We start from the raw sequence: 23403 nt of genomic DNA, 5'->3' as shown, positions 1-23403 counted from the left end.
TCAAAAAAGACGGAGGTCAAGATAGTTGTATCACTAATGGAGTAATGATAATTTGACTACCCCACGTGGCATACTCAATCGACTAGCTGACGTGACAAGTTTGGGAATTGTATGTCTGCACTCTTCAAGATAAATGGTTCCCTTGAGATACACTTTTTGTGGGGAACTGCAGCCGTGTATCCTGAGGAGTGCAGATCAACGGTTCTTGAACTTGTCATGTCAGCGTAGTCGTTTGTTTTTGCCACGTGGGATAATCAAATCATCACGATTCCTCTAATATTCACCGAAACAAAGACCACCCCAATGACTCCATTGATGCTGTTCGTTATAGATCTTCCATGGATGTTGCAACTTCTATGTCGCACCAATCTTCATTAACCTATATTGCTAGTAGTTTCTAGACTGTCCTCTTGCTAGAGCATTACAAATTAAGCATTGTAATAAGGTGTAATGTGCTACACCATATCATTCTCATGAAGATTAGTGTGGATTACTTTAAAGTGGGATGAGATATGTTAGAGTTTGATTTTATTTTAGTTATGATTTGTTTTCATTATTTTATATATAAACCGTTTTAGGGTTCTTGTTGATGATTGAGAACTCAAATTGATCCAGCCGAATGAGGGTAATTGTTAAATTGGGGATGCCATTCAATACGACTTGCTCTCATGTGATTGGCGGATCCCAAATTTTGTGAGCAATTTTTTTTTTCCATAGTTAAACCTCCAATAATAATATTTTGGTTCTGAATGCCAACTTTGGTCAATTAACTGTCTTAGAGCGATAAGACCCACATTACTTATGGTTGAAATGGTGACTTTTATTTGGATAATATGACCCCCCCCCCCCCCCCCTTCCCCTTTCCCTTTAACACACATTCCCCTAGGGTTCCATCACAGAATCATAGATCATTTACCTTGAGATACATAATATAAATATTTATGATTATACATATCTCGAGACAAATGATCTACGATTATGTGAGGGGGGGGGGGGGCATGTATGTGCCAAAGAGAGGCATCATAAAATCATTTCACAAAAATATATTTATAACATCACAAAATGATCTTATTTGTATAATTTATGTATGAGTGCTAATATTCTAACTAGAAAGGCTTCGTTCAGCTAACGTGTTATGGACACAGAACCATGGATCTATTTTCTCGGGATACACATGCAAGTTGGAGTACCACATGCACGTCTTTTATAAGGATTTGCATTTGCATATCCTGATGAAACAGATCTATGATTCGGTGTCCATAACACGCCAGTCAGCCGAGTATTAATGGAGTGAAGACTTTCTATTTAGAAAGTCATTATTCTTTGTGTATAGATTTCATTTGAGTTATAGAATCAGATTCCTGACCATAATCCATATCACCCTTGGCTGAAGTTATTTTGGGCTAATTTTGTGCATTTTGTATGGTGGGGATATAAAAAAAACAATGGGTCACCAATAGGAAATAATAGTCTAGATTTTGAAATCAGTTTCCATAAACTACTACCCTAACAAGATTCTGAATTCTGAAAATCAGTTTTCATAATCCAATTCTTAAATTACCAAATCGAAATCTGGAATCAGAAAAGCCAACAATCCTCACTAAATGCACTATCATCTAAAGTCAAAACTAGATTATTACAAACCAAAGCATATCTTTAAAGCCAAGCAAAACCGATCAACTCGAGTTGAATTTAATGGACATTTAACTGTTGACGGTCCTTTATTTTTTTATCCTTTTTGTAATAAATAAATAAATAAACCACAAATCTCCGAAAGTAACTGAATTGCTACTGAAACAACCAATCAGCAAGTGTACCCGAAATAATATGCCACGTGTCTTTCAACGTAGACTCGAAGTTGGATTGCAACCCAACTCCTTGCAGTACAAGATCCTTAATATTGAAACTTTCAACTTTTTACGTTAAAGTTATTAACTCGAGGTGGACCGAATTTCTTGCTGCCCACATTATTTAAGTGCAAGAAAAAGATAAAAAGAAAAAACAAGATGCAGACATCAATCCCACTAGTAATTTCTTTGCTGATGTGTGTCAATATGGGCCTAGTTCAAGCCCAAAACTCCCCTGAAGATTATCTGAGGGTCCACAATGATGCTCGTAGAGAAGTTGGTGTGGGCCCAATGAAGTGGGATCACACCCTTGAAAACTACGCACAGAAATATGCTAACGTGAGATCAAATGATTGTGAACTCATTCATTCTGATGGGCCCTATGGTGAGAATATCTATTGGGGTATGGGTGATGGGTACAGCGATGGGGTGTCCGCTGTGCAGTACTGGATCAATGAGAAAGATTTCTATGACCACAAGAGTAATACTTGCATAGGTGATGAGGATTGTTTACACTACACCCAGATTGTATGGAAGGATTCGGTGCGCCTTGGTTGCGCACGATCGATGTGCTCTTATGATAGGGTCTTCATCACATGCAACTATGACCCACCAGGCAATTATGATGGAGAAAAACCATACTAGAGAAAGGCTTGAAGAATTTTTTTAATAGTAATTGTTAAGCTCACTTTGATGTTTACAATGTTAGACATTTTGTGTTGTATGGTGATGGCGATATATCATAGATTATTAAAGGCTAGGATTGCGTTTTGATTTTGATATTATATATAATTCTCATTTTGTTTCTTTACATAGGGTAGTAAATGAGGGAATTAATGAAAATTAATATTGAAACCAAAGAATAATTTCTTTATTTTTGACTTGAAGTTTTTTCTTTATTTGGACATTTTTAATTGTTTCATTTTCTTTAGAGGGGATATCGATGTTTGATGCATTCCTGTTTGACCTACAAATAAAATATCATTTTGATTAATTCCCTTATTAGGCCGGGCTTGTTTGAACTCAAACCCGACCCAAAAGAGGTGGTTGTACCCTAGGCCAGCCCTGCACTTTTATTGGGCCTAAGTTGGCTAGGCCCAAGCCCAAACAAGGTCTTAATGGGTGTGAGCTGGGCTTGATTTTGGGGTTTTTTTTTGAAAAACTTTAACTATGACACTTTTTGAAGTCGTTTGATATTGTTTTTCATCAAAATAGGGGGTCCAAACTCCATCCTAGTTGAAATAAACAGTAAGTAGATTATTATTTTATAATATTATTTGTTTTAAACTCCATCCATGGAGCATCGACATTGCGGGCTCTAGTGAATTATGGCTAAAGGTCAAACAGACTTGACCATCGATACGTCAATCTCTAGTGAATTTCGGCTAGAGATCAAACCATGGAGCATCGAAATGTCGCTCTCCAGTGAACTATCAATCAATAAGATCTCACTTTCATGAAGAGCTGGACTCAGTACTCCAAGAACAGAAAAACAGTACCCCCACAATGCAAATTCTCAACTTTCATGACTTGGTTTTTGTTTTATTTGGATTCAATGGAGAAGAATAATTAGAACCAGTCCATTTATGAGATCCTTGTTAGTGGGCCCATGATGATTGATGGCCCAAACTTTAAATATGTCAAGACAGAATTAGGTGGTTTTGAAATAAACCAGCACACCTAAGATATATTTAAATGGGTCCTTAGTTATTTCTCAACTTTCATGACTTGGTTTTGTTTTATTTGGATTCAATGGAGAAGAGTAGTTAGAACCAGCCCATTTATGAGATCCTTGTTAGTGGGCCCATGATGCTTGAGGGCCCAAACTTTAAATATGTCAAGACAGAATTAGGTAGTTTTGAAATAAACAAGCACAAATGGGTCCTTAGTTATTTCTCAACTTTCATGACTTGGTTTTGTTTTATTTGGATTCAATGGAGAAGAATAGTTAGAACCAGCCCATTTATGAGATCCTAGTTAGTGGGCCCATGATGATTGATGGCCCAAACTTTAACTATGTCAAGACAGAATTAGGTAGTTCTGAAATAAACAAGCACAGCTAAGATATGTTTAAATGGGTCCTTAGTTATAAATGTTTTGTGTTCTTTTTTTTCTCCTTCTGTTCTGTTGGGATTTATATAGAAATGATTCCTATTCAATCAAGACAAATACCCAAATGCCACATTTCGCACCGCCCATAGAATCCATGGATATTATCGACAATTGATGGATCTATAAACCTAAATCAGCTTTGTTGGCTGTTTCTATCCATTGGACTTGACCATTTACTGAAAAAAAAATGGACCAGACCCATGAATTGAAATGGGTTTCAAGCTATGTTGCATGATTAGTGGGTTTGCTTAGTTTGAATTTGGGTTTGTGGTTTGCCACTTGAGAATGAACCCGGTTCGTAGAGGTAAACAAAGATGAGGACATTTGAAGGTTGAAGTAATAAGTAGGGTAAAAAAGAGACTCAAGATGATAGATTTTGGGAAGAAAAAATCAAGTTTTTATTTATTTATTTATATGTTGAACATGAGTGTATTTGATCATGTGTCGTGTTGGAGTGACCTCAAGATTAGACTTCATATCACACATCTTGACGTGAAAGTGGATAGGAACCATAGATGCACTTTCATTCGTATCCTGAGGAAAAGCATCTATGGTTTCCATACACTTTCACGTCAGGGTGTGCGATGTGAGGTCCAAACTTGAGGTCACTTCAGCATTATTCTTTGATCATTTTTCAATAGTCTATTAATAAAGACCAAGGCCAAAAGACCATATTATTAGTTTGATTTTTTACGGGGATATCTCAAATATTATCAACATGTTGAGAGTGATTATATATATATATATATATATATTAAAGTAAAATGGAACCGAATCACGAATTGGTTCGATTCAAACTGATTCGCGGTTCGGTTCCTTTCTAATGAATTGGGTAACCCTGATTTCAAGCTCATGATGAAAAGTAATCAATTTCAATGACCAGTAATCACCAATCATACAAGTTTTGGGCCAAACATTCATGGGATCAGTGAACTTGAAAAACTGTGCTAAGGTGGTTGGGGTAGTCATTAAGTATTCAACTATCCAAGGGGAAATGACTGCATTGTCCTATTTATTTGTCAAGATAGGTTTTCTAAGTTGGTGGACCGAACAAAGTCAAATATATTATAAATAATTTTGTAAACTTAAATCTCTAGGTGTCTTTTTCCTTCCCCATCTACAACAAGAGTGAAAGGTAGATGGGGTTGTGGGGTTGGAAGAGAAGATGATAATATATCCATTACATTATAGTAAATATAATATACTTTGATCTGTTGAAATCGACTTAGATCGAATTCTATAAACACCTAAACTTCTATCTAAAAAGGTCTTCAGCAATTCACGTGGAGATATGTTTGGACACATGTGCTCACATACACAATTTGGAGAGTTTGAAATTTCCAATTTAACAGTTATTTTCAACTATTCTACTTACGTATGTGACCTTGTTAATGTGAACTTAGGGAAATCAATGGGTTGGGCTGGCCTGCCTAGGGCCTTGATCTTAAGGATCCAAAGAGGATCCAGGCTTGTAACTTTGAAGCCATAAATTTTGGGCTACGTTAAAATTTAGCAGCCTGTTCCCAAGCCCACTAGAAGGTTAGACTTACATCCCATTCTTAATCCTTATTTCTATTCCCAATTGTTATGGTCTCTATATATAGATATCATGTTATTTTATTCTAACAATTATAACCTCAAATTTCATTTAACCATTATTTTAGGTCAATAATTAAACAAAAAATAATGTTAGATATAATTTATTTACTCCTTTTTTTTTTTTTTTTTTTTAACTCTTGACAATGAACTCAGGGTGAGAAAGACCACATATGGGTGAGTTATCTAATCTGAACCTGGCTGGGGCCTATTTGGGTTCGGTTACGGCCCTAATTGAGGACAAATTGGGCTTTAGAGCTGGCAAAGGTGCAATTTACCTTTTTAGGAGGCAGGGGTGGAGTCAGAATTTTCTTTTAGTGGGGGCAAACTTATCGTTAATTGGAGGGGGAGAGGGCAAAATTTTGAGAAAGATGAAGGAGTGGGGGCAACAGGATCAAACGGGGCATGTCAATAGTTCTAAATGTAGGGATATCTCAAATTTAAGCATAAATTCAAAGGGTATCTAAAATGCCAAGAAAAGTTGAGTGGGGGCAATTGCCCCTAATGTCTCCTTACTAGGAGGTCATTACCCTCATATGGTTAATGATGGTTTAAAGTCTTTTTGGATTGTTTGAAAAAGGGGAAATTGCTAAGGGGGAGTTAAACATTTTAATATTTACAATAACAAAAGAAATTCTATTTTTTCAAAAATTATCAAAAAAACGAATAAGTCGTTGGACAATCCAACGTTAAAAGGAGGTAAGTTGTTGGGGGTGTTAAAGGGAGCTATTAAAATGCTGGACAATTCTGAGTTTTAATCATTCTTAGGGCATTTTTGGTAAAACAATGTATTTTAACACATTAAAACGTTGGATTGTCTTTATTTTTGGTAATTTTTGTAAAAAAATAGATTCTTTTTTGTTAATATTATAATATTTATCCTCCCGTATTGTGGGTATAAAAATTCTTAAAAGCTTTCGATGATGATTTATTGGGACTCCCAAACCTCACTATTTTGTAATTTGGATACTTTACCATAACATATTATATTAAATTATTATACCTCATATACTAATACTTAGATACCCACTAACTTTCTCAATAATTATTATTCATCAAAATTAGAAAAGATCTAAAATTCAGAGCTTCAATAATGAGAAACATGGGTGTTGGACTTAGAGACCAAAATTGAACATTTTTACCACACCCATCCCATTTGTGCGACACGCTTTCCTCTCAACTCTCATGCTCATGTTTATGTATTAGAATTTGTAAAGCTTACGACAATAAAATTGACTTTTTTCAAAGCTTTGAAGTCATAATAAAATTCCATTACAACTTCATTTCTCTACTAATCATCCAGCCCATTCAAGTCAATATTGAAAAAGTCAAAAAAGATTTTTTTTTTTTTTAATTTCTATTTTGAGAATGAAGCTGGTTTCCATTATGCATTAATAGGTTTTGTTAAGTTGGTATCTGTGGTCTTCGTTGACCTCAGAAAACATTTGCACGTTTTCTTGGAGTTTAGATTCTAATAGTTGAAAACTTTTTTGAAGAGGAGTTAAGAAGGAGAGACCAGACTCTTGAAGTAACTGGGAAGGATAGGGGGAAGAAGAACGTTTTTATTCAAAAAAATTAATGTGGGGCCTACGTTGTTGAAGTCCTTGTCTGTACTGCTATGGCATGGGATAACATGGGCGCATGTTAGTGGTCACCATGGACTAGGTTGTATCTTGGTCCCAAAGTTTAGGATATGTGAGGACGACATTTAAATGAAGAACTCACATGACTCATAACTCTTCTTTTACTACAGTCCACATGCCCCAACCCCTCAATTATTTTATTTTATTTTATTTTTTCCTTCAAATTTCTAAATTGACCAACAAAGTCAACATCTAAATGAAGAAAAATTGAAACATATGTGAATAAAGGGAAAAATAATAATTCCTCCTAAGGGTTTGTTTGGGAATCCGACAATAATACAAGAAAAAGATTGAAATTGTTGTTTGGTAAGTTAAAAAGGGATCAAAAAAGATATTGATTGTGCTCCAAAAGGTTTGACGAATCCGTGACCCAAATACTTTTGTTTCTAATGGAAATACATTATGATGCCACACGTATATCGTCTTCGTTGGTGTAGGAGGTTTCTGATTTAGAATCTTTGTACTGTGTTTGAAAACTTTATGGGGTCCGTATTTTAGATCTCATTAATTGGATTTTTTTTGGCTAAAATTTAGTCATTTCTTGTGTTTCCGAATCATGTTTTGAAAATTTTATTCAAAAAGGAGTAAAATACAGTGGGAAAGGTCTTTCTTTTCGGTGGTCGGCAGAAGCGTAAACTAATTTAATGTTGAAAATAAATTAGTCAATAATTAACCAAAAATTGTAATTGGTCTCGATTGACTTTGGAAAGTTGATGTTCCAAACAGACCCTAAATAAGAAATGTATTAATCTTGCATTTTATATTTGCTTAGATTATTTAAGGGTATGGCCTTGATGTGAAGTTAGATTTGATCCCTTCATTCAAAACTTCATGATGAGAATCGGTCATGGCTATAAATCATCAATCATCCACCAAAGAATATGCCATGGGGTTCGCAAAGGAGACAAGAAGTTGGGTAATTCAAGCGTGTGTATTGTGTAGATAGTTTTCATTAGCTATCAATTTGAACACCTAGCCATTTGAATAATTTGTTTGATGAAAAATTGTTGGGACCATCGATCGTACTGGATTCCAGGTCCAACACCATTCACGAGATAGCAAACACACGATAATGTTACAATACGAAGAAATCAATTGGGAAGCCCGAGTCACCAAGGAAATTTACCGAGGGACCATGAAATATAAAAAAAATATAACCGATTTATAAAATATAAAATAAATATAACTTTTTTTTTTGTTAGCCCAGGGAGTATCCCCACCTTTGGTGAGACTAATCTACATGGCTGTACCCAAGATTCAAAACCAAATGAATTTTCATCTTTATTTTAATAATTATTTTAATATAAATATAAATTAAATAAATATGAAATCATTTCATTGAATTTAAAATTGAAAACTTATTCTTTAGTAAATCAATTGCAAAGTTTAAGTATAACACTTAAGAAATGTAACACAGTTTAACCTCTTACATTTAGGAGGATTTTCTGTTACAATTTTAGTCATAGAATTTTTTAAGAAATTATTTGAGGGTATAGTAATGTGCCTTTTTTATTTCTTTGGCGGCCTACTGGACTATTCTACGGGCTGGTGAGACTCTTCCACTACAGATTGATAGACTTACTAATTTGCTAATTGGTTCAAAGATCTGAAAGAAACAGTTTCGTGGTCGAGCGAAAATAAATCTTTCCTTGAGATGGATCAAATTCCTTTTTTGTTAATGAAAATAGTGCCGTAGATTGTGAGTGAACTTACTCATTGATTCAAAACTCCCATGAGATCTTGTTGGCATGCCTAAGAAAGTCATAAGAAACCCTTTTTCTCTAACTCCCCGAGAGGAATGTCATCCCACCCTGTCACATGTTACGACGGTTCAGTAACCACATTTCTATGGAGAGGCATATAGAGATTCGAAGTCATGACCCAGTCACTTCTTACCATCTCAGCTAACTCCCCATGGTAACAAATATAATTTAGATATTAGAATATTATTTCTATATAAATGATCAAAATTCCAAACAAAACCAAAGTATCTAAATACCAACAAAGAATGAAAGGAAAGATACTTTGGCCAAAAGCAAGCATTACAACCAACCAAATTAACATCTCTCTCTACGTGTCGAGATATCTATGGTATGTATTTTGAGAGGTGACGTCACCTACACAATCAACTAATCAATAATTAATATTGAAAAATGTTATAATTTTACAAATTAAAAAAATATCCAACACGTTCTGTAACATACGAAGAGATATTCGTAAGACTAATGTCATGATCTATGATGAGGCATCGAAAAGCTATGTTGGTGGAGCACACGAACCAACTAAAATGCCATGTGCCCCAAACTAAATAGATACAACTAGATATATATACATATACCTACAAACAAGAGCCGACCCATGTTAAGAGCCAAAACTTGAGATCATGAGATATGATCTCAAATCATATACGGAATCACAGAATTTAATACAAACAAGAGGAGTCTCTAAATTTTATTAATAAGACTTCAATGTATAAGTTTACAAAATTTCAATCTCTTTAAATTAAAACTCCATTCAATTTATTATTTACTTAATTTGAGTTATTTTCAAGTGAAAGCAACACAAGAATCTTGAAAGAAAGGAACAATTTAGAATCGAATCTAAATTCAATCTTGATTTCCAACACCCCACCCCACCCAAAAAAAAACACAAATAATTTTATATTATATTGACTCATCTTAATCGACTCACTAGTGATTGAGTTGACTCTTACTTACATGACCATCAAGGTCACTTTGAAGTCTTCGTTTCTCGGTAGAGTTTGGAACCTTGGTTAGAAAAGCTACATAGGACCGTACGAGTGTGAGTCGCACATGGCAAGGACCGCTCGCATGGGATGCGAACCATTGCTACTATTGACCGTTCCAAGCCTTATCCGATACAAAAAGGAAAGTCGTGAATCTGACTCTATCACGAACAATCGGGACCATAAAACGCCCAAAATATCATAAATTACAAATTGTTTTTAAGTTAAAAATAGAAACTGATTTGGTAAATCCGGACATTCGAAAAAATGCTATCTGGCATACTATTTTGGGCCCACCGACTAAAAGATTGGTCCGCCTACTTGTGTACACGTATACACCGACCAGCAGCCTAATTAATAATTTTTGAAAAATTAGATATGAAAATATTAACCATGGACTTAGCCCAATTTTGTGCCAAAAGGCCTGCCCATGATAAGAAATGCTCAAATTGGACCACTAAAAATTAATGTCCATAATCAAATGGGCTATTTGTGGTTGGAATATATTTTGCAATATGAGGGAGTGTCATAATCTATATCACATTTGGTCGGATTATTACCGAAATTCTCCCATAATGAGAATCAATCAAGAAAATGTGTGACTTGTTTCTCGTAATTTTTTTTTTGTTTTTTTTTTTTTTTGTTGAAAAATGTTGAAGTAACATTGAAATTGACAACATTGCTTATGTGGATGTGTCTACAGAACCATAAATGCTTTTCATCAAGATACAAGTGAGAATCATTTATGGTTCTATTCCATGTTACTCCAAGACGACTTTTTTATTTTAATTGTGTTTTTTAGTAGAGGATTTTTTCTAATTTTGGTATTGGGTCAAAGTTGGTGAGTCAGTGTTGACACTAAGAAGGTCTAAAATCCTCTTTTACATATTAAATATTGATTACTAACCTTGTTGTCTAGAAAAAAAAATTCTAATCAAAATTATAGAAAATCTGTAAATAAAAATTATAATTCTGAAATTAATTTTTAAAATTAACAAATAACCCAATGTCATCAAGAAATTTAAAATTTAATTTCTAAAATCTCATTTAAACTATCAAAAAATCAAAATCTATATAATAAAACACAATAGCGATCTTCCCAATGTTTATCCTCCTATAAAGAAGGGTATAAATTCAAGAGTGGTTTTTTGAATCTGAATTTTGGCATGAAATCTAGAAGTTATAGTGTTAGATTGTCAATGTGATAATTCATTTGGGTTCAATGACTCTTTTTAAGATCTGAAATCTTAAAATTAAAATTTCTGAATAGGGACGTGAAATTTTATTTTATTTATTTTACCTCTTTAACCACATATCAAATGTTGTGATGCTCTAGTAAAAAATCACTTGAAATTCAATCTCGCACATGTCAAAAGAACAATTTTTACTTCATTTTTTTTTCTCAATTCCTTTTTTAAAAATATTCTTTGAACTTTATATGTTATCTTTTCTCTTTTCTCCTTATTTAATAATAATCTTTCAATTTTATTGTTTTCTCTTCTACTCTTACTCTTATAAATTCTAATAATTACTAATAAAAAATTAAAATAAAATAAATAGATAACATAATAATAATATAATATAATCATGGGTGACATCAAAGAGTTATGGATTATGGTTGGACCCATTAAGACTTAGAAACAAAAGTGCCGAATGGCAGCGTGGATTTGATGGGATGGTGTGGGACCAAAGGGAGCAACCCTGTCCAATGGGTCCTCTTTGCATGGGATTTTGAGAGGGGGCCATTTTCTAATGGATTTTTTTTGTCGGCAGGTGAGGCTTCTTAACAAAACAAAAACTACTTCTCTCTCTTTTTTTTGTTTTTCGTTTTTTGTTTTTGTTTTTGTTTTTGTTTTTTTTTTTCAATTATTTATCCTTCTATTTTTAATTTTGTTTGTGTGTATGAAAGAGATAGAGAGACTCCAGTGTACATAATAAATGTCCAACCGAGTTTCTGTAGTCAAAGCCAAGATGGTAGACTTATGCTCATATCATTCATGCGCTACAAAGTCTCCTGGCACTGGCTATATATACGTGTGTAACATTGCTTCCTCTCCAATAGCAATTCTTCATTCTTCAATTCTTCAAAACCTCTCTCTCTCTCTCTCTCTCTCTCAAGTTTCTTAGTCCCTATATAAGACATCATGAAATTTCTATCTACAAAAGCCACGTGCGACTCACACGGGCAAGATTCTTCATACTTCTTAGGGTGGCAAGAATATGAAAAGAACCCATATGATGAAATTCAGAATCCAACAGGAATTATTCAGATGGGCCTAGCAGAAAATCAGGTCAGCAATTCTTTGTTTCTTTCAGAAAGAATCAATTTTTTTTTGTTTTGTTTTTATCCTCAGATTATTATTCAAACAAGAAAATCTTCAACTCTCTCTCATTGTATTTTTTTTTTCTAAATTCTCAACAGCTCTCCTTTGATCTTCTTGAATTATGGCTGGCGAACAACCCGGATGCGTCTGCATTCAAGAGAGATGGAGAATCAATATTCAGAGAACTCGCACTCCATCAAGATTACCATGGCCTACCAGCTTTCAAGGATGTAAGTTTTTAGAGTACTCTCTCTATCTCAAAAACATGGCTTCAATAACAACTAATATATCAATGATGTGTAAACAAATATCTAAATTTTGGGTTGGAATTATCTGCAGGCCTTAGCAGAATTCATGGCAGAAATAAGAGGAAACAAAGTAGGCTTTAATCCAAACAAGCTCATCCTCACTGCTGGTTCAACTTCAGCTAACGAAATGCTCATATTTTGCCTCGCTAATCCCGGCGAAGCCGTCCTTCTTCCCACCCCATACTACCCGGGGTATATTTTTTTCTCATTTATCCTCCTTTTGATTATCTCTACTTATTTTTATCATGGATATAAGATTACTTCTCCTAAAAAGTAAAGGATTTTATTGTCATTGTGTAATATACGACAAGTTAGGCAGTTGCTTAAGACCACAATTGAGAGGAAGGCCCAAAAATCTGTCTAGGTTGCACGTGGGAGTTTTGTTTTTTAATCGTAACAGGCCTTTGCACAGTACCACGTTACAAGATAGAATTCTAAAAGAATACTAGATAGATCCACACGGACTGAAATTTCCTAAAAAATTAAATGCCCCTTATATTTTCCTTAATAGGCCCTTGCACGTTGGAGTCACACGTTTGCCATGCCAGCCATACAAGGGTAGTTTTGTAGCTAACAATGGTACTTTTGTATACTAGGAATGTCATTTGATACACATGGTTACATGATACATGTCCGGGGTGGACTCCAGATTTCTGTGAGCAAATTAAAAACACCCCAACATTTACTTACTACACCCAACATTGTGAAAATTAAAATAATAGATAAATTTAAGGGAATATACTAATGATTTACCGCGTGAATTCATCATTGTTCTTTACAAAAATATCATAGCAGAAAGGAAAATAAAACCCTTACTTTTTGAATTATTGGACACAATTGAAAATGCTTTTTAAGAGCACTAATGAGCGCTAACATGCCATTGAAGTGTCGGAGGTCAACACATCTTTTTTGACACATTGCATTAACATATATTTCTTAGATATGTAATATACTCATCTTTATTTTTTCCTTTTTGGATTATAGGTTTGATAGAGATCTCAAATGGCGAACTGGGGTCGAGATTGTTCCGATACAATGTTCCAGCTCTAATAATTATCAAATTACTGAATCAGCACTTGAGAAAGCTTATCAACAAGCGGCTGATCGTAACTTGAAAGTTAAAGGAGTGCTGATCACAAACCCTTCAAATCCATTAGGAACAACGATGACTCGAGACGAGCTAAACCTCCTTTTTAGCTTCATCGATGCAAAAGATATTCATCTAATAAGCGATGAGATCTATTCAGGGACTGTCTTCGATTCACCAGGCTTTATCAGTGTTGCTGAGGTTCTAAAAGATAGAAAACTTGAGGACACCAATGTTTGGAACCGTGTTCACATTATTTATAGCCTCTCAAAAGACTTGGGTCTCCCTGGATTTAGAGTTGGTGCAATTTACTCCAACAATGACACCGTAGTTGCCGCAGCAACCAAAATGTCAAGCTTTGGCCTAATTTCTTCCCAAACTCAGTATCTTCTCTCTGCTATGCTCTCAGACAAGAAATTCACTAGAAATTACATTATTGAGAATCAAAAGAGGCTGAAGAAGAGACATGACATGCTTATCGATGGTCTTGGAAACTCGGGTATCAGTTGTTTAAGTAGCAATGCTGGATTGTTCTGTTGGGTAGACATGAGACATCTTTTAAGCTCTAATACATTTGAAGGAGAGATGGAGCTTTGGAAGAAAATTCTCTATGAAGTCGGATTAAACATCTCTCCTGGGTCTTCTTGCCATTGCACCGAACCTGGATGGTTTCGAGTTTGCTTTGCAAACATGTCTAAAGAAACATTAAATCTCTCAATGCGACGGATAAAGTTCTTTGTCGACTCCACCAGCACCAACACCAACATCAATAACACCAAAAGCAATGACAGATTATCGTCATCAACGAAGTGGGTTTGTCGATTATCGTCTTATGAACACGAGCCTGAACGTTAATAATAGAGTATATGCTCCCCTCAAACAACCAAAGATGGATATGGGTTGCGGGAAATTTGAAACCTTGGTCATAAATACTTCTATAGTGATCTTGTCTTACTTTTTTTTTTTTTTTGCTCAGTTGTAGCAAGAGCACTCGATCCATCATCCATATAGTGGATTTGAAGTTGCCCTTCACCTGTAAACGCTGAGTTCTTCCTTTAATTAATCGAAGTGAATTGTTCAATTTCTGATAGTAAATTAAAATAAAATAAAGTGTGATTAATTAGAGCAATATCAGTATAGTCAATAGTGTTTATCATCTTAAACAGTATAATTGGTCAAAAATGGAATGTTGTTTTTATGAGATTATTACGACTAGAAGAGAATGAGTTTGATGCGACGTATCCTCCCTTAAAGGCCGCTTAAGTTGACATTCTTATCCTTCATTATTGTTTTCTGGTTTTAGATTTTTCTAACGTCAACCTGCGTTTGAGGTTCACCTAAATTAGAGAAAAGGGTTTCTTTCTAAATAGTTTCCAAGTTTCAGTGATTGCTTGGCTGGCTGGACATTTAGTAAACTTTTTTTATCTAAAGAAACCCTTCCACAAGCATCTTTTAAGTAATTTTTCCTTTAAAAATTGGACTCAATCGGTGGTTCTATGCGATAAATATCGTAATTAAATCCGTTCGATTAATGAACCTCAGTTCAGTTTTTGTGACTTTTGAGCACTTAAATGTAGAGTCATGCTACGCTAACATACAACACTTGCTACAATATCGTGAATGCAATCGATTTTCCTCAAGTATACAACACAAACATCTATGGTTCTATGCACACTACCACGTCAGCGAAGTGTTGTAGAAAGTCAGTTTAACATTTCTTTTAAATGTATGTATATTTTAAATTATTTTTAATAACCATGCATTATTAGGGATCCAAATAAATCAGGGTTTGTTGGTGACATTGTCCATCATTGATTTAATTTTTTTAATATTGAAAAAATAAATTTCTTAGAGATGATTACTTTTTTCTAATAATAAAATTTCTTAAAGATCAATGCCTTTCTAGCAAGTAGTATAAAATTTTCAGGATAGATTTTGATGGAAATTAAAAAAGATATTTTCCCATTTCAAAGGTTTGTTTAATGGAGAAAATAATAATAGCATGAGATCGGATAAGAAAAGAAGAAGGGCAACGACTTGGCAAGAGTTAATTGGTTGTTGGATGTTTTATGTCCAAAAATATTGGATTGTTTTATATAGATTAATGATACATCGACGCAACAAAATATAAACATTGATGTGGTAAGGGCACATAAACCATTGATCTTTTCTTTTGTGTATCCCGAAGAAAAAGATTTATGATTCCATACTCTTGCTATGTCAGCTAAATACAAATCACGTATGTTTTGCTTGATTTATCACGGCTCCTTGATTTATCCCACAATATTGGACACTTAAAATAACTATTTATCCATTTATAAGTTTTTTTTTTTTTTTTTTTATATACCATCCAACATCATAAACTACATTGACTTTAGAGAACACTGAGTTGTCGTTTTTTTTCCTAAGAAAATGACAGATTCCTTCGGTAAACGGTAACCATCTTTAATGTTTATATGTTACCTAGCTGTATCACGTTGAAAAGAAAATTTGTAATTCTCAACGTATTTGGTGTGATATAAGAGTGTCAACATCAACAATTCAATTTTATGCCACGTGGCATATAATATTCATTTTGTCGGTGGGACTGATACAGTGTGCCGCGTGGAAGACAAATGATGACGTGGAGTTAGGTTTTTGCAGAAATACAGGAGTACGTGATTCAGATTCATCGTGGGAAAGTCTTTTCATCCTCTTTTATATAGCTGTAGAAGTGTGACACGTGGATACGTTTTACTCGCGATTTGTTCGTTTAAAGTTTGATGCAAACAAACAGACCAAAGTACCAAACAACAAGCTAAAAGGCAAAAAGTTTCTTTCAAGGATACAAATCTGATGCAGTGAGGTCAATTAAGATAATTTAAAGAGAACTTTTATGCACCAAACCACATTTATTTTATCGATAATTAATAGGGATAAATATTTCAGCATATTTATATCACATAGTATTTACTATATTTATTTTTAGCTTTTAATCTTGTAAAAAACAACATTTTTTTATAATCAAAAATGCTTTTTTAACCATTTTGTAAATTGTTTGGATTTTGGAATATATTTACAGATAGCATTTCCTATAAGCCCATAATACTTGGAAGGGTCGTGATTTTCTATTTTAAAAAATTTGTATTTGTGTATCTCAAGAAAAACCTATGATTTAATGCACAATCACATAAGGAGTGTATAGGAGAGTATGCCAAGTGGTGGGTGTCAAGTAATCATTATTCTACTTGGAAAATATATTTCAACTTTTTGAGATACAGATATGGCACCTTGAAATGAGTATGATCTTGATAAGGACTATTCTACTTTGGTCGGCCATGGTGTGGATTGGAATGGGCCAAAGAAATTTCACCTTAGCTGTTACTTTCCATATAGACTTTTTACCTCTGTTTTACGTGTTTTCTTTTTTCGAACTCTTAAGGTTTATATAATTGTCGGGAGTTCATTCACATGAATTACTTGGGAAAATAAATTTTGTCTTCTAATTGTATATAGTAAAATGTCAATAATAGAGTTAGTTTTTAATTTTGAGAATTGGATTACCCGTGAGTGGAAACATTAGGAGGTGAGAAAATCATTTTTCAGAAGCATTGAGGTGGGACAAGGTTTTCCAATTCAAGGTAAAAAATCATTTTGGGAAACGAATTCTAGGGAAAATGTGCAAACATAGAATCACCTAATAATTGTATTTCTAGGAAAAATTATTTTGCCACCTATTTTTGGGAGGTAATCGTGCATACAAGCATGCCAGTGAAATTAACTATAGGAAATGCCTTGAGTTTTACTACACTTTAGGCAGCAATTGTACTTAACCTACAATTATAAGAAATTCTAAAATTGCCATTTCTATACTACACCATCACTATCATAATAATTCAAATTATTAAGGAAAATGGAAGACTGATAAAAGTAGTGAGTTTTGTCCTCATCTCAACATAATTAATAGAATATTAGATAAAACAAATTGTAATAACGTATATATCGGTATACTAAATCATATTCTTATTTTGGTTTCAAAACTCTTTGGAGACTGAAACGCATCGCCCGAGTCATTGATACCAATACATGGGTTCAAAACACACCTTAATATTGTCATCAATTTATCTCACCATAAATAACAAGTTGTGGTTTCCCACTCCATATAATTATTTCTTTAACTATTTGTTGATCATTTACGAAGGATTGCCATCCAAAGATCCTGTAATGCATGGTCTTTAAATAAGGCACAAACAAAAATGATTAGCTGAGATCAAATAAATGCATGATATTTTTAAATAAATAATAAATTTATATATAAATATCTATAAAATAAATAATTTGAAGGTGTCAACTTGTTAAGTTCATTAAATTTATTGAGTGTTGATACCAATTCATGGGTTCAAAACCCACCTGAATATTGTGATTCACCAGATCACGCATTGTAAAAATTCAAGTAAAGATTAGGACTCTAACGACTGGATAGAATATCTTTAGAATAGATTAGATCAAGTTTCCTTATATAAGAAATTGTTTTTGTTTGTGATCATCCCTTCAACCTTGACTGAAGAACCATGGGTTTGACCATTGGTGGTGGCACCTGTAATGACTCCCTGACAACGAAATCAATATATATTTTAACGAAGTTTAAATGGCATAATGTTTGGTGGGAATTTAATGTACATGTTATGTAACATGCATTAGTATGTTTTCAAAAGATCATGATGTTTGGTATGCATTTAATATTTTCTTTTTACTATCGTCGTAAATAATTCAACTCTGCACTTAATTGTTGGTAATTGCCTAGGATGCAAAATTTTTAGTATTAACTTTAAATCTAGTTTAGTATCAATTCAAGAGAATGTTCTTGACTATATACCATCCGATCGAGTTAGATTGGTAGTATGTATCTATAGGTGCAACTATTTTTTATTTTATTCTTTTGCTTTTGCAAACCGCACGTACCAACCACCCTAACACGTGTTTTTAGCAATTAAATATGATCACTTTTATGTAGATAGAGATTCGAAGGTACTCAACAATTAAGATGAAGTGGAATTTATCTACTTCCACGATTTCTATTTATGAATGTGTTTTTATTTTCTATATGTAAATCTTATTAGGATTCATTATAATTTAACTATGAGAATCAAATCATTAATTCCATCTATTTGTGTGTCATCTGGATTTAAGTCTTACATGTGATTAAAGAGACCAACTTTTATGGATGTATCTCTATCAATAATAGGCGGTAAAGGTACTATCCTTTGTGAATAGTAAATAATTTGTGTTTGTCGGCCAGTTAAATTCATATGTGCCAGACACAAATAATATGACCCATACAGAACCTTAGACATTATTTTACTAAAATCCTTGAAAAGAGATCATCTAGAGATACTTTCGTATGCTGGCCTTGTAGTTAGCATTTCTTTACTGGGACAAAAAAACAAGGCCCGCTCGATTAAGGCAATGTTGAGTTCGATGAATTGTTTCCCAAAAAAAGACTCAAACAAAACATCTCCAGAGGCCTCCTTAGGCTTTTATGAGAATGATATTGGGACCCAATGCACCATGCAACAATACCTATCTTTTAGAACTCATAGAATCGACTCAAAAGTCAAACTAAGTCAAATCAGTAAAACTCAAAGAAAACAACTAGCTGAGTCAGCTTGGAAAGCTAGTGGAACCATGTCAGAGGTGCAGCGAGTTGGCTTAGAAACTTGAAGAGTTGTGTGGTTATAACTAATAATTAATATTTTTTTGAAAAATAAAAATATATATAATTTTTAGTTTTTAAATATATAAAAACAATTTTAGTATAGGGATCAAGGAAATGAATGCAAAAGTTCAAAGTCTTCTTTGGGACGTTAACATCCGAAGAACTATGATTCTAATATGACCATCCATTAAAAAGTGTTTTTATTTTACCTTTTAATCCAAAAAATAACGATTTTTTTCTGAATTCAAACCCTCTCATTAGTCAACCACCAGGATTTATCCCAGCTTAATTAGCATGTGAGGTTTGTGGTGTATTGCATGTATCCGTGGGATTTGGGCAAGATATGATGTTCTAAGAGACCAATTGCCTCAACCCCGCTAATTAGGCTTACTCGTCTAGACAGCCCCGTTGTAAATATAAAAAATGATTTTGTTGTCTATTAATTTCATAAATATCATAGAATCACAAGAAAATTATTTGAACTAAGATTAAGAAACACCATTTAAAACATTATGGAAGAAACATTGTTGTAGAAGATGCTAATGTGTTCTTGTAAAGACTTAGATATTAAAGGCTAATTGAGCTAAAGTTTTTTTTATTTGGCAATTATGCTCCCTCAAGGAACTAGTACTATAATTCGGGTGCACAACACTCTAGATGGGGACGGATGAAAAGGGGTGGGGGGGAGTGCAGGGTATGGGAGGGCATGTGGACTTCACATGTAGAAGTAGGGGCTCACATATGCCAAGGAACATAGAACCCACCTGCACTATCTTTCAAGGCACAAGGGTCTTAGAACATTATCCCTCATTGTCTCTTTGTAGGGACAACCTGATACAGTCCTTTTGGTTTTGCACGTTTTGATGGAGACACTAATGTTACCCTTGTCCAACACTTTAAAGGAGGCCACCACCTACTTCATATGTTTTAAGTATTTCAACTTATAATTCTCAAATGGAGGTTGATGTGTTTGGAATTTTCTTCCATGTTGATGTTAAAACAAGTCTTTCTTTTCAAATAATTGCCTTTTTAGTGATGTTCCCATGGTGAGAGTCAATGGGTTCATGAGAGTTCTCATTGGATGGATCTTTACCTCACAAACATGCTAGCCTTGAAAAAATAAAAAGGAGAAACTTTTTGGAACATCTTTAAGTCCTCCTCAGCTCCCACTTTGCACGGCATTGGTCAATCGATCAAATCAGAAAAGTCTAGATCATAGGGTTGTCGATGGATCAAGTTTCGATCCGATTAGTGTGATCCAATTATTAGACTCAGACCCGACCTGATATGTCATTTTTAAATTTTGAGACCTAATCCAATCCATTTCAATTTGATGAAAGTATATATGAAATATAATATACACTATACACCTAAATAAAATATATAATATAAACATAGATAACTTATAAAAAAATATTACTTAAGTCAAGCAGATGTGCTAAATTTGTTATTATATAAAAATATTTCATCTAAAATTGTATTTATTTGAGGCTCAATTGGGAAGTTATGCTTAAATCAGAATTACTTCTAAAATATCACTTTAAAGTTTCAATTTAATTACTTTTATAAGAAATTATGATTGCTACAAGTTAGATGTACTACCACTCTTAACTTTATAATTAATATGTTATTTAATGTAATATAAGGGCATTTTCGTAATAATAAAAAATATTGCTTTGAATTTACGTCATTATAATTAATTATAGTAATAAAGAAATGCTATAAGTAAAGAATCATTTTCGTCAATTTTGACCCGTTTTTTCCTATAATAGTAAGAAACGCCGTAAGTACACATTTTTGACAAAACCTACTTTTTTTTTTGTAGAAGGAGTCCCTTTAAAAAAAAAAAAAAAAAATCTTTGAGGATTGAAATTGCAATAATGCCACCTATAATTTCACATGCTTTTATATACGTGTTTACACGTGTGAGAGATCTCCTTGACCAGGAAGGGCATGGTATTCTCATGCATAACACATGCTTTTCCTTTTTTTTCTTTTTCTTTTTTAATTTTCTTTGCTTTTTTTCATTATTAATTTGTTATATATTGTGGTGGCTCAATCACCCATTTTTATGGAACCTTAACACATGCTTTTTTTTCTTTTCTTTTTTTTTTTTCATTTCCCATGTGATGATATGTAAGGTGGGCGTGGTAATCTCTTATTTCAATTGAAGGTCAAGTCGTCGTTAATAATTTAGAATACGACAGAAATTTGATTCATGAAAAATTCGAGTTCCATTCGATTTTAGATTGCAAAAATTAAGTCTAAAATTCGATAAATAAAAAATATGTGGCATATGCTTCATACATGTATTATCCGTTTCAGTTCAAAAATTTCGAAAGTAAAAAATTCAGCCATATGATAGTGATGGTGACGATGAAATTGGTGACGGTGAACGTGATGGTAATAACGATGGTGTGTGATGATAAGGACATTGAGATGATTGTTTCATTGATTTTTAAAAGAAGACCAAAATCAAAGTACAAATCATCAATTTCGGAAAATCAAGGTGTAATCTTAAATAAATGCACAAGGCCATGTCAATATTTTTTTTTAAAACAGAAGGGACATTTGTTACGTAAAAAAGTGGATTCCTCCAAAATTTTGAAACATAACCGCTTCAAAGTCGACTTGTGTTACACGTCACAACTTATAAGTATACACTTTGCAACATACAACAAGTTATAATAACATTTTTTTCCACTGAGTTTTATAAAAATTTGTTAAGAAACGCATTTTATTTTTTCAAAATTTAAAATCCATGAATTATTCAGCATAGTTCAATAATCCAAAGAATATTACTTTTATTGAAAAAAATGAAAATTTCATAAATTTTTCAAGAATTAAACGAGAGATTGCTAACAAAAGATTAGGTTATAAAACAAAAATCAAGGATTAAAAAAAATTATATAATTCAGACTAAACAACTAATAAACCAAAAAAAAAGATATAATCACACAAATTTTTTGTGACAGATACCTGATTTGATTCCTAAAATAGTAAAAATATGAGAAAAATCTACTTTCACCTACTGATTATTGACCATTGATTTTATTTGACTAGAAAAAAAATCTTAAATATGACTCTTTGCAGAGGTTTGATGAATCTAATGCATAATGTAAGACATATTTCTCATTAAGATTAAACATATTTCTATAAGTTTTTAAATTTTATGTAGAAATTATTAATCTTCTTAAACATTCTTTGATCTTCGTCAAGTCAACAAAAGGTTATCTTGCAATCCAATATTGGGTATTTACTTTATAATTGCATCATCTCATATGTCACACGTCATATATGTATAGTGGTCACTATGACCTCATATACATAAGTACACAATTGCACGTACCACATCATGCAATGTAATAAAAGACCCTAGTAGTCCGAACGATGAAAAAATTATTATTATTATTATTATTATTTTAAACTTTTAATTCTATAAAGACCTCAATATCTCTTCCTCCCTGAAATTCCTATAACGTTATGACCTACAATTATTTTTAGGTAAGCTTATTTCCACTCTGATTATAATTACTTTTATAACACTTTAGACTCATAATAATATAATATTATCTATTTTGAGTTGAAGTCTACACGACTTTAAAACGTATTGTATTAGGATTATGCACCGAATTGGACCTCACCACAATATTATTCTCTTTGGCGGCTCTACCTGTCTCAAGTGTAGTCCTCTCGTCAAGGTTTTATTTCCTTCTAACAAACTTTATCTCTAAGTAGAACGTGTTGTATTATGTAAAATTTGATTTGTCCTTATACATTAAGATCTGAGCGTTTTCATGTACGATGTGGGACTAAGTTTCACATTCTTTCATGTCATTCCATCCTACAACGTGACGACTCCACTTCAACCACATGGTCTTTGTAACTCTTTCCATGTCCAATCAGTGGTGCACTGACGAAGTCGTGATAACCTCCTCGCTAAATAAGAAGAGTCGTCCTTGATTCTGATACTATTTGTAACACCCCAGACATACAATAATACAATATGTCTATTTTAGACCGAAGCTCACACGATTTTAAAATA

At 33.3% G+C, this 23403-nt stretch overlaps 2 protein-coding genes across 2 annotated transcripts; both read left to right on the top strand.

The window, feature by feature from the left end:
- The first annotated feature begins 1998 nt into the window (after window positions 1-1998).
- LOC147409379 (pathogenesis-related protein PRB1-2-like) lies at window positions 1999-2658 on the top strand. Its single transcript, XM_086459274.1, has one exon. It carries the CDS (start codon window positions 2007-2009, stop codon window positions 2490-2492), a length of 486 nt encoding a protein of 161 aa, XP_086315400.1. The 5' UTR covers window positions 1999-2006; the 3' UTR covers window positions 2493-2658.
- A 9363-nt stretch (window positions 2659-12021) lies between these two features.
- On the top strand, window positions 12022-14726 carry LOC147409378 (1-aminocyclopropane-1-carboxylate synthase 3-like). The gene is made up of 4 exons (XM_086428282.1): window positions 12022-12235; window positions 12367-12498; window positions 12608-12768; window positions 13561-14726. Exons 1-4 carry the CDS (start codon window positions 12089-12091, stop codon window positions 14516-14518), a joined length of 1398 nt encoding a protein of 465 aa, XP_086284408.1. The 5' UTR covers window positions 12022-12088; the 3' UTR covers window positions 14519-14726.
- Window positions 14727-23403: the final 8677 nt, after the last annotated feature.

The sequence above is a fragment of the Akebia trifoliata genome, chromosome 2 (genome assembly GCF_017979445.1).
Source record: "Akebia trifoliata isolate Shusen 1 chromosome 2, ASM1797944v1, whole genome shotgun sequence".
NCBI lineage: Eukaryota > Viridiplantae > Streptophyta > Magnoliopsida > Ranunculales > Lardizabalaceae > Akebia > Akebia trifoliata.
Note: the sequence above shows the minus strand (reverse complement) of the source record. Positions and strands in the feature narration are given on the sequence as shown.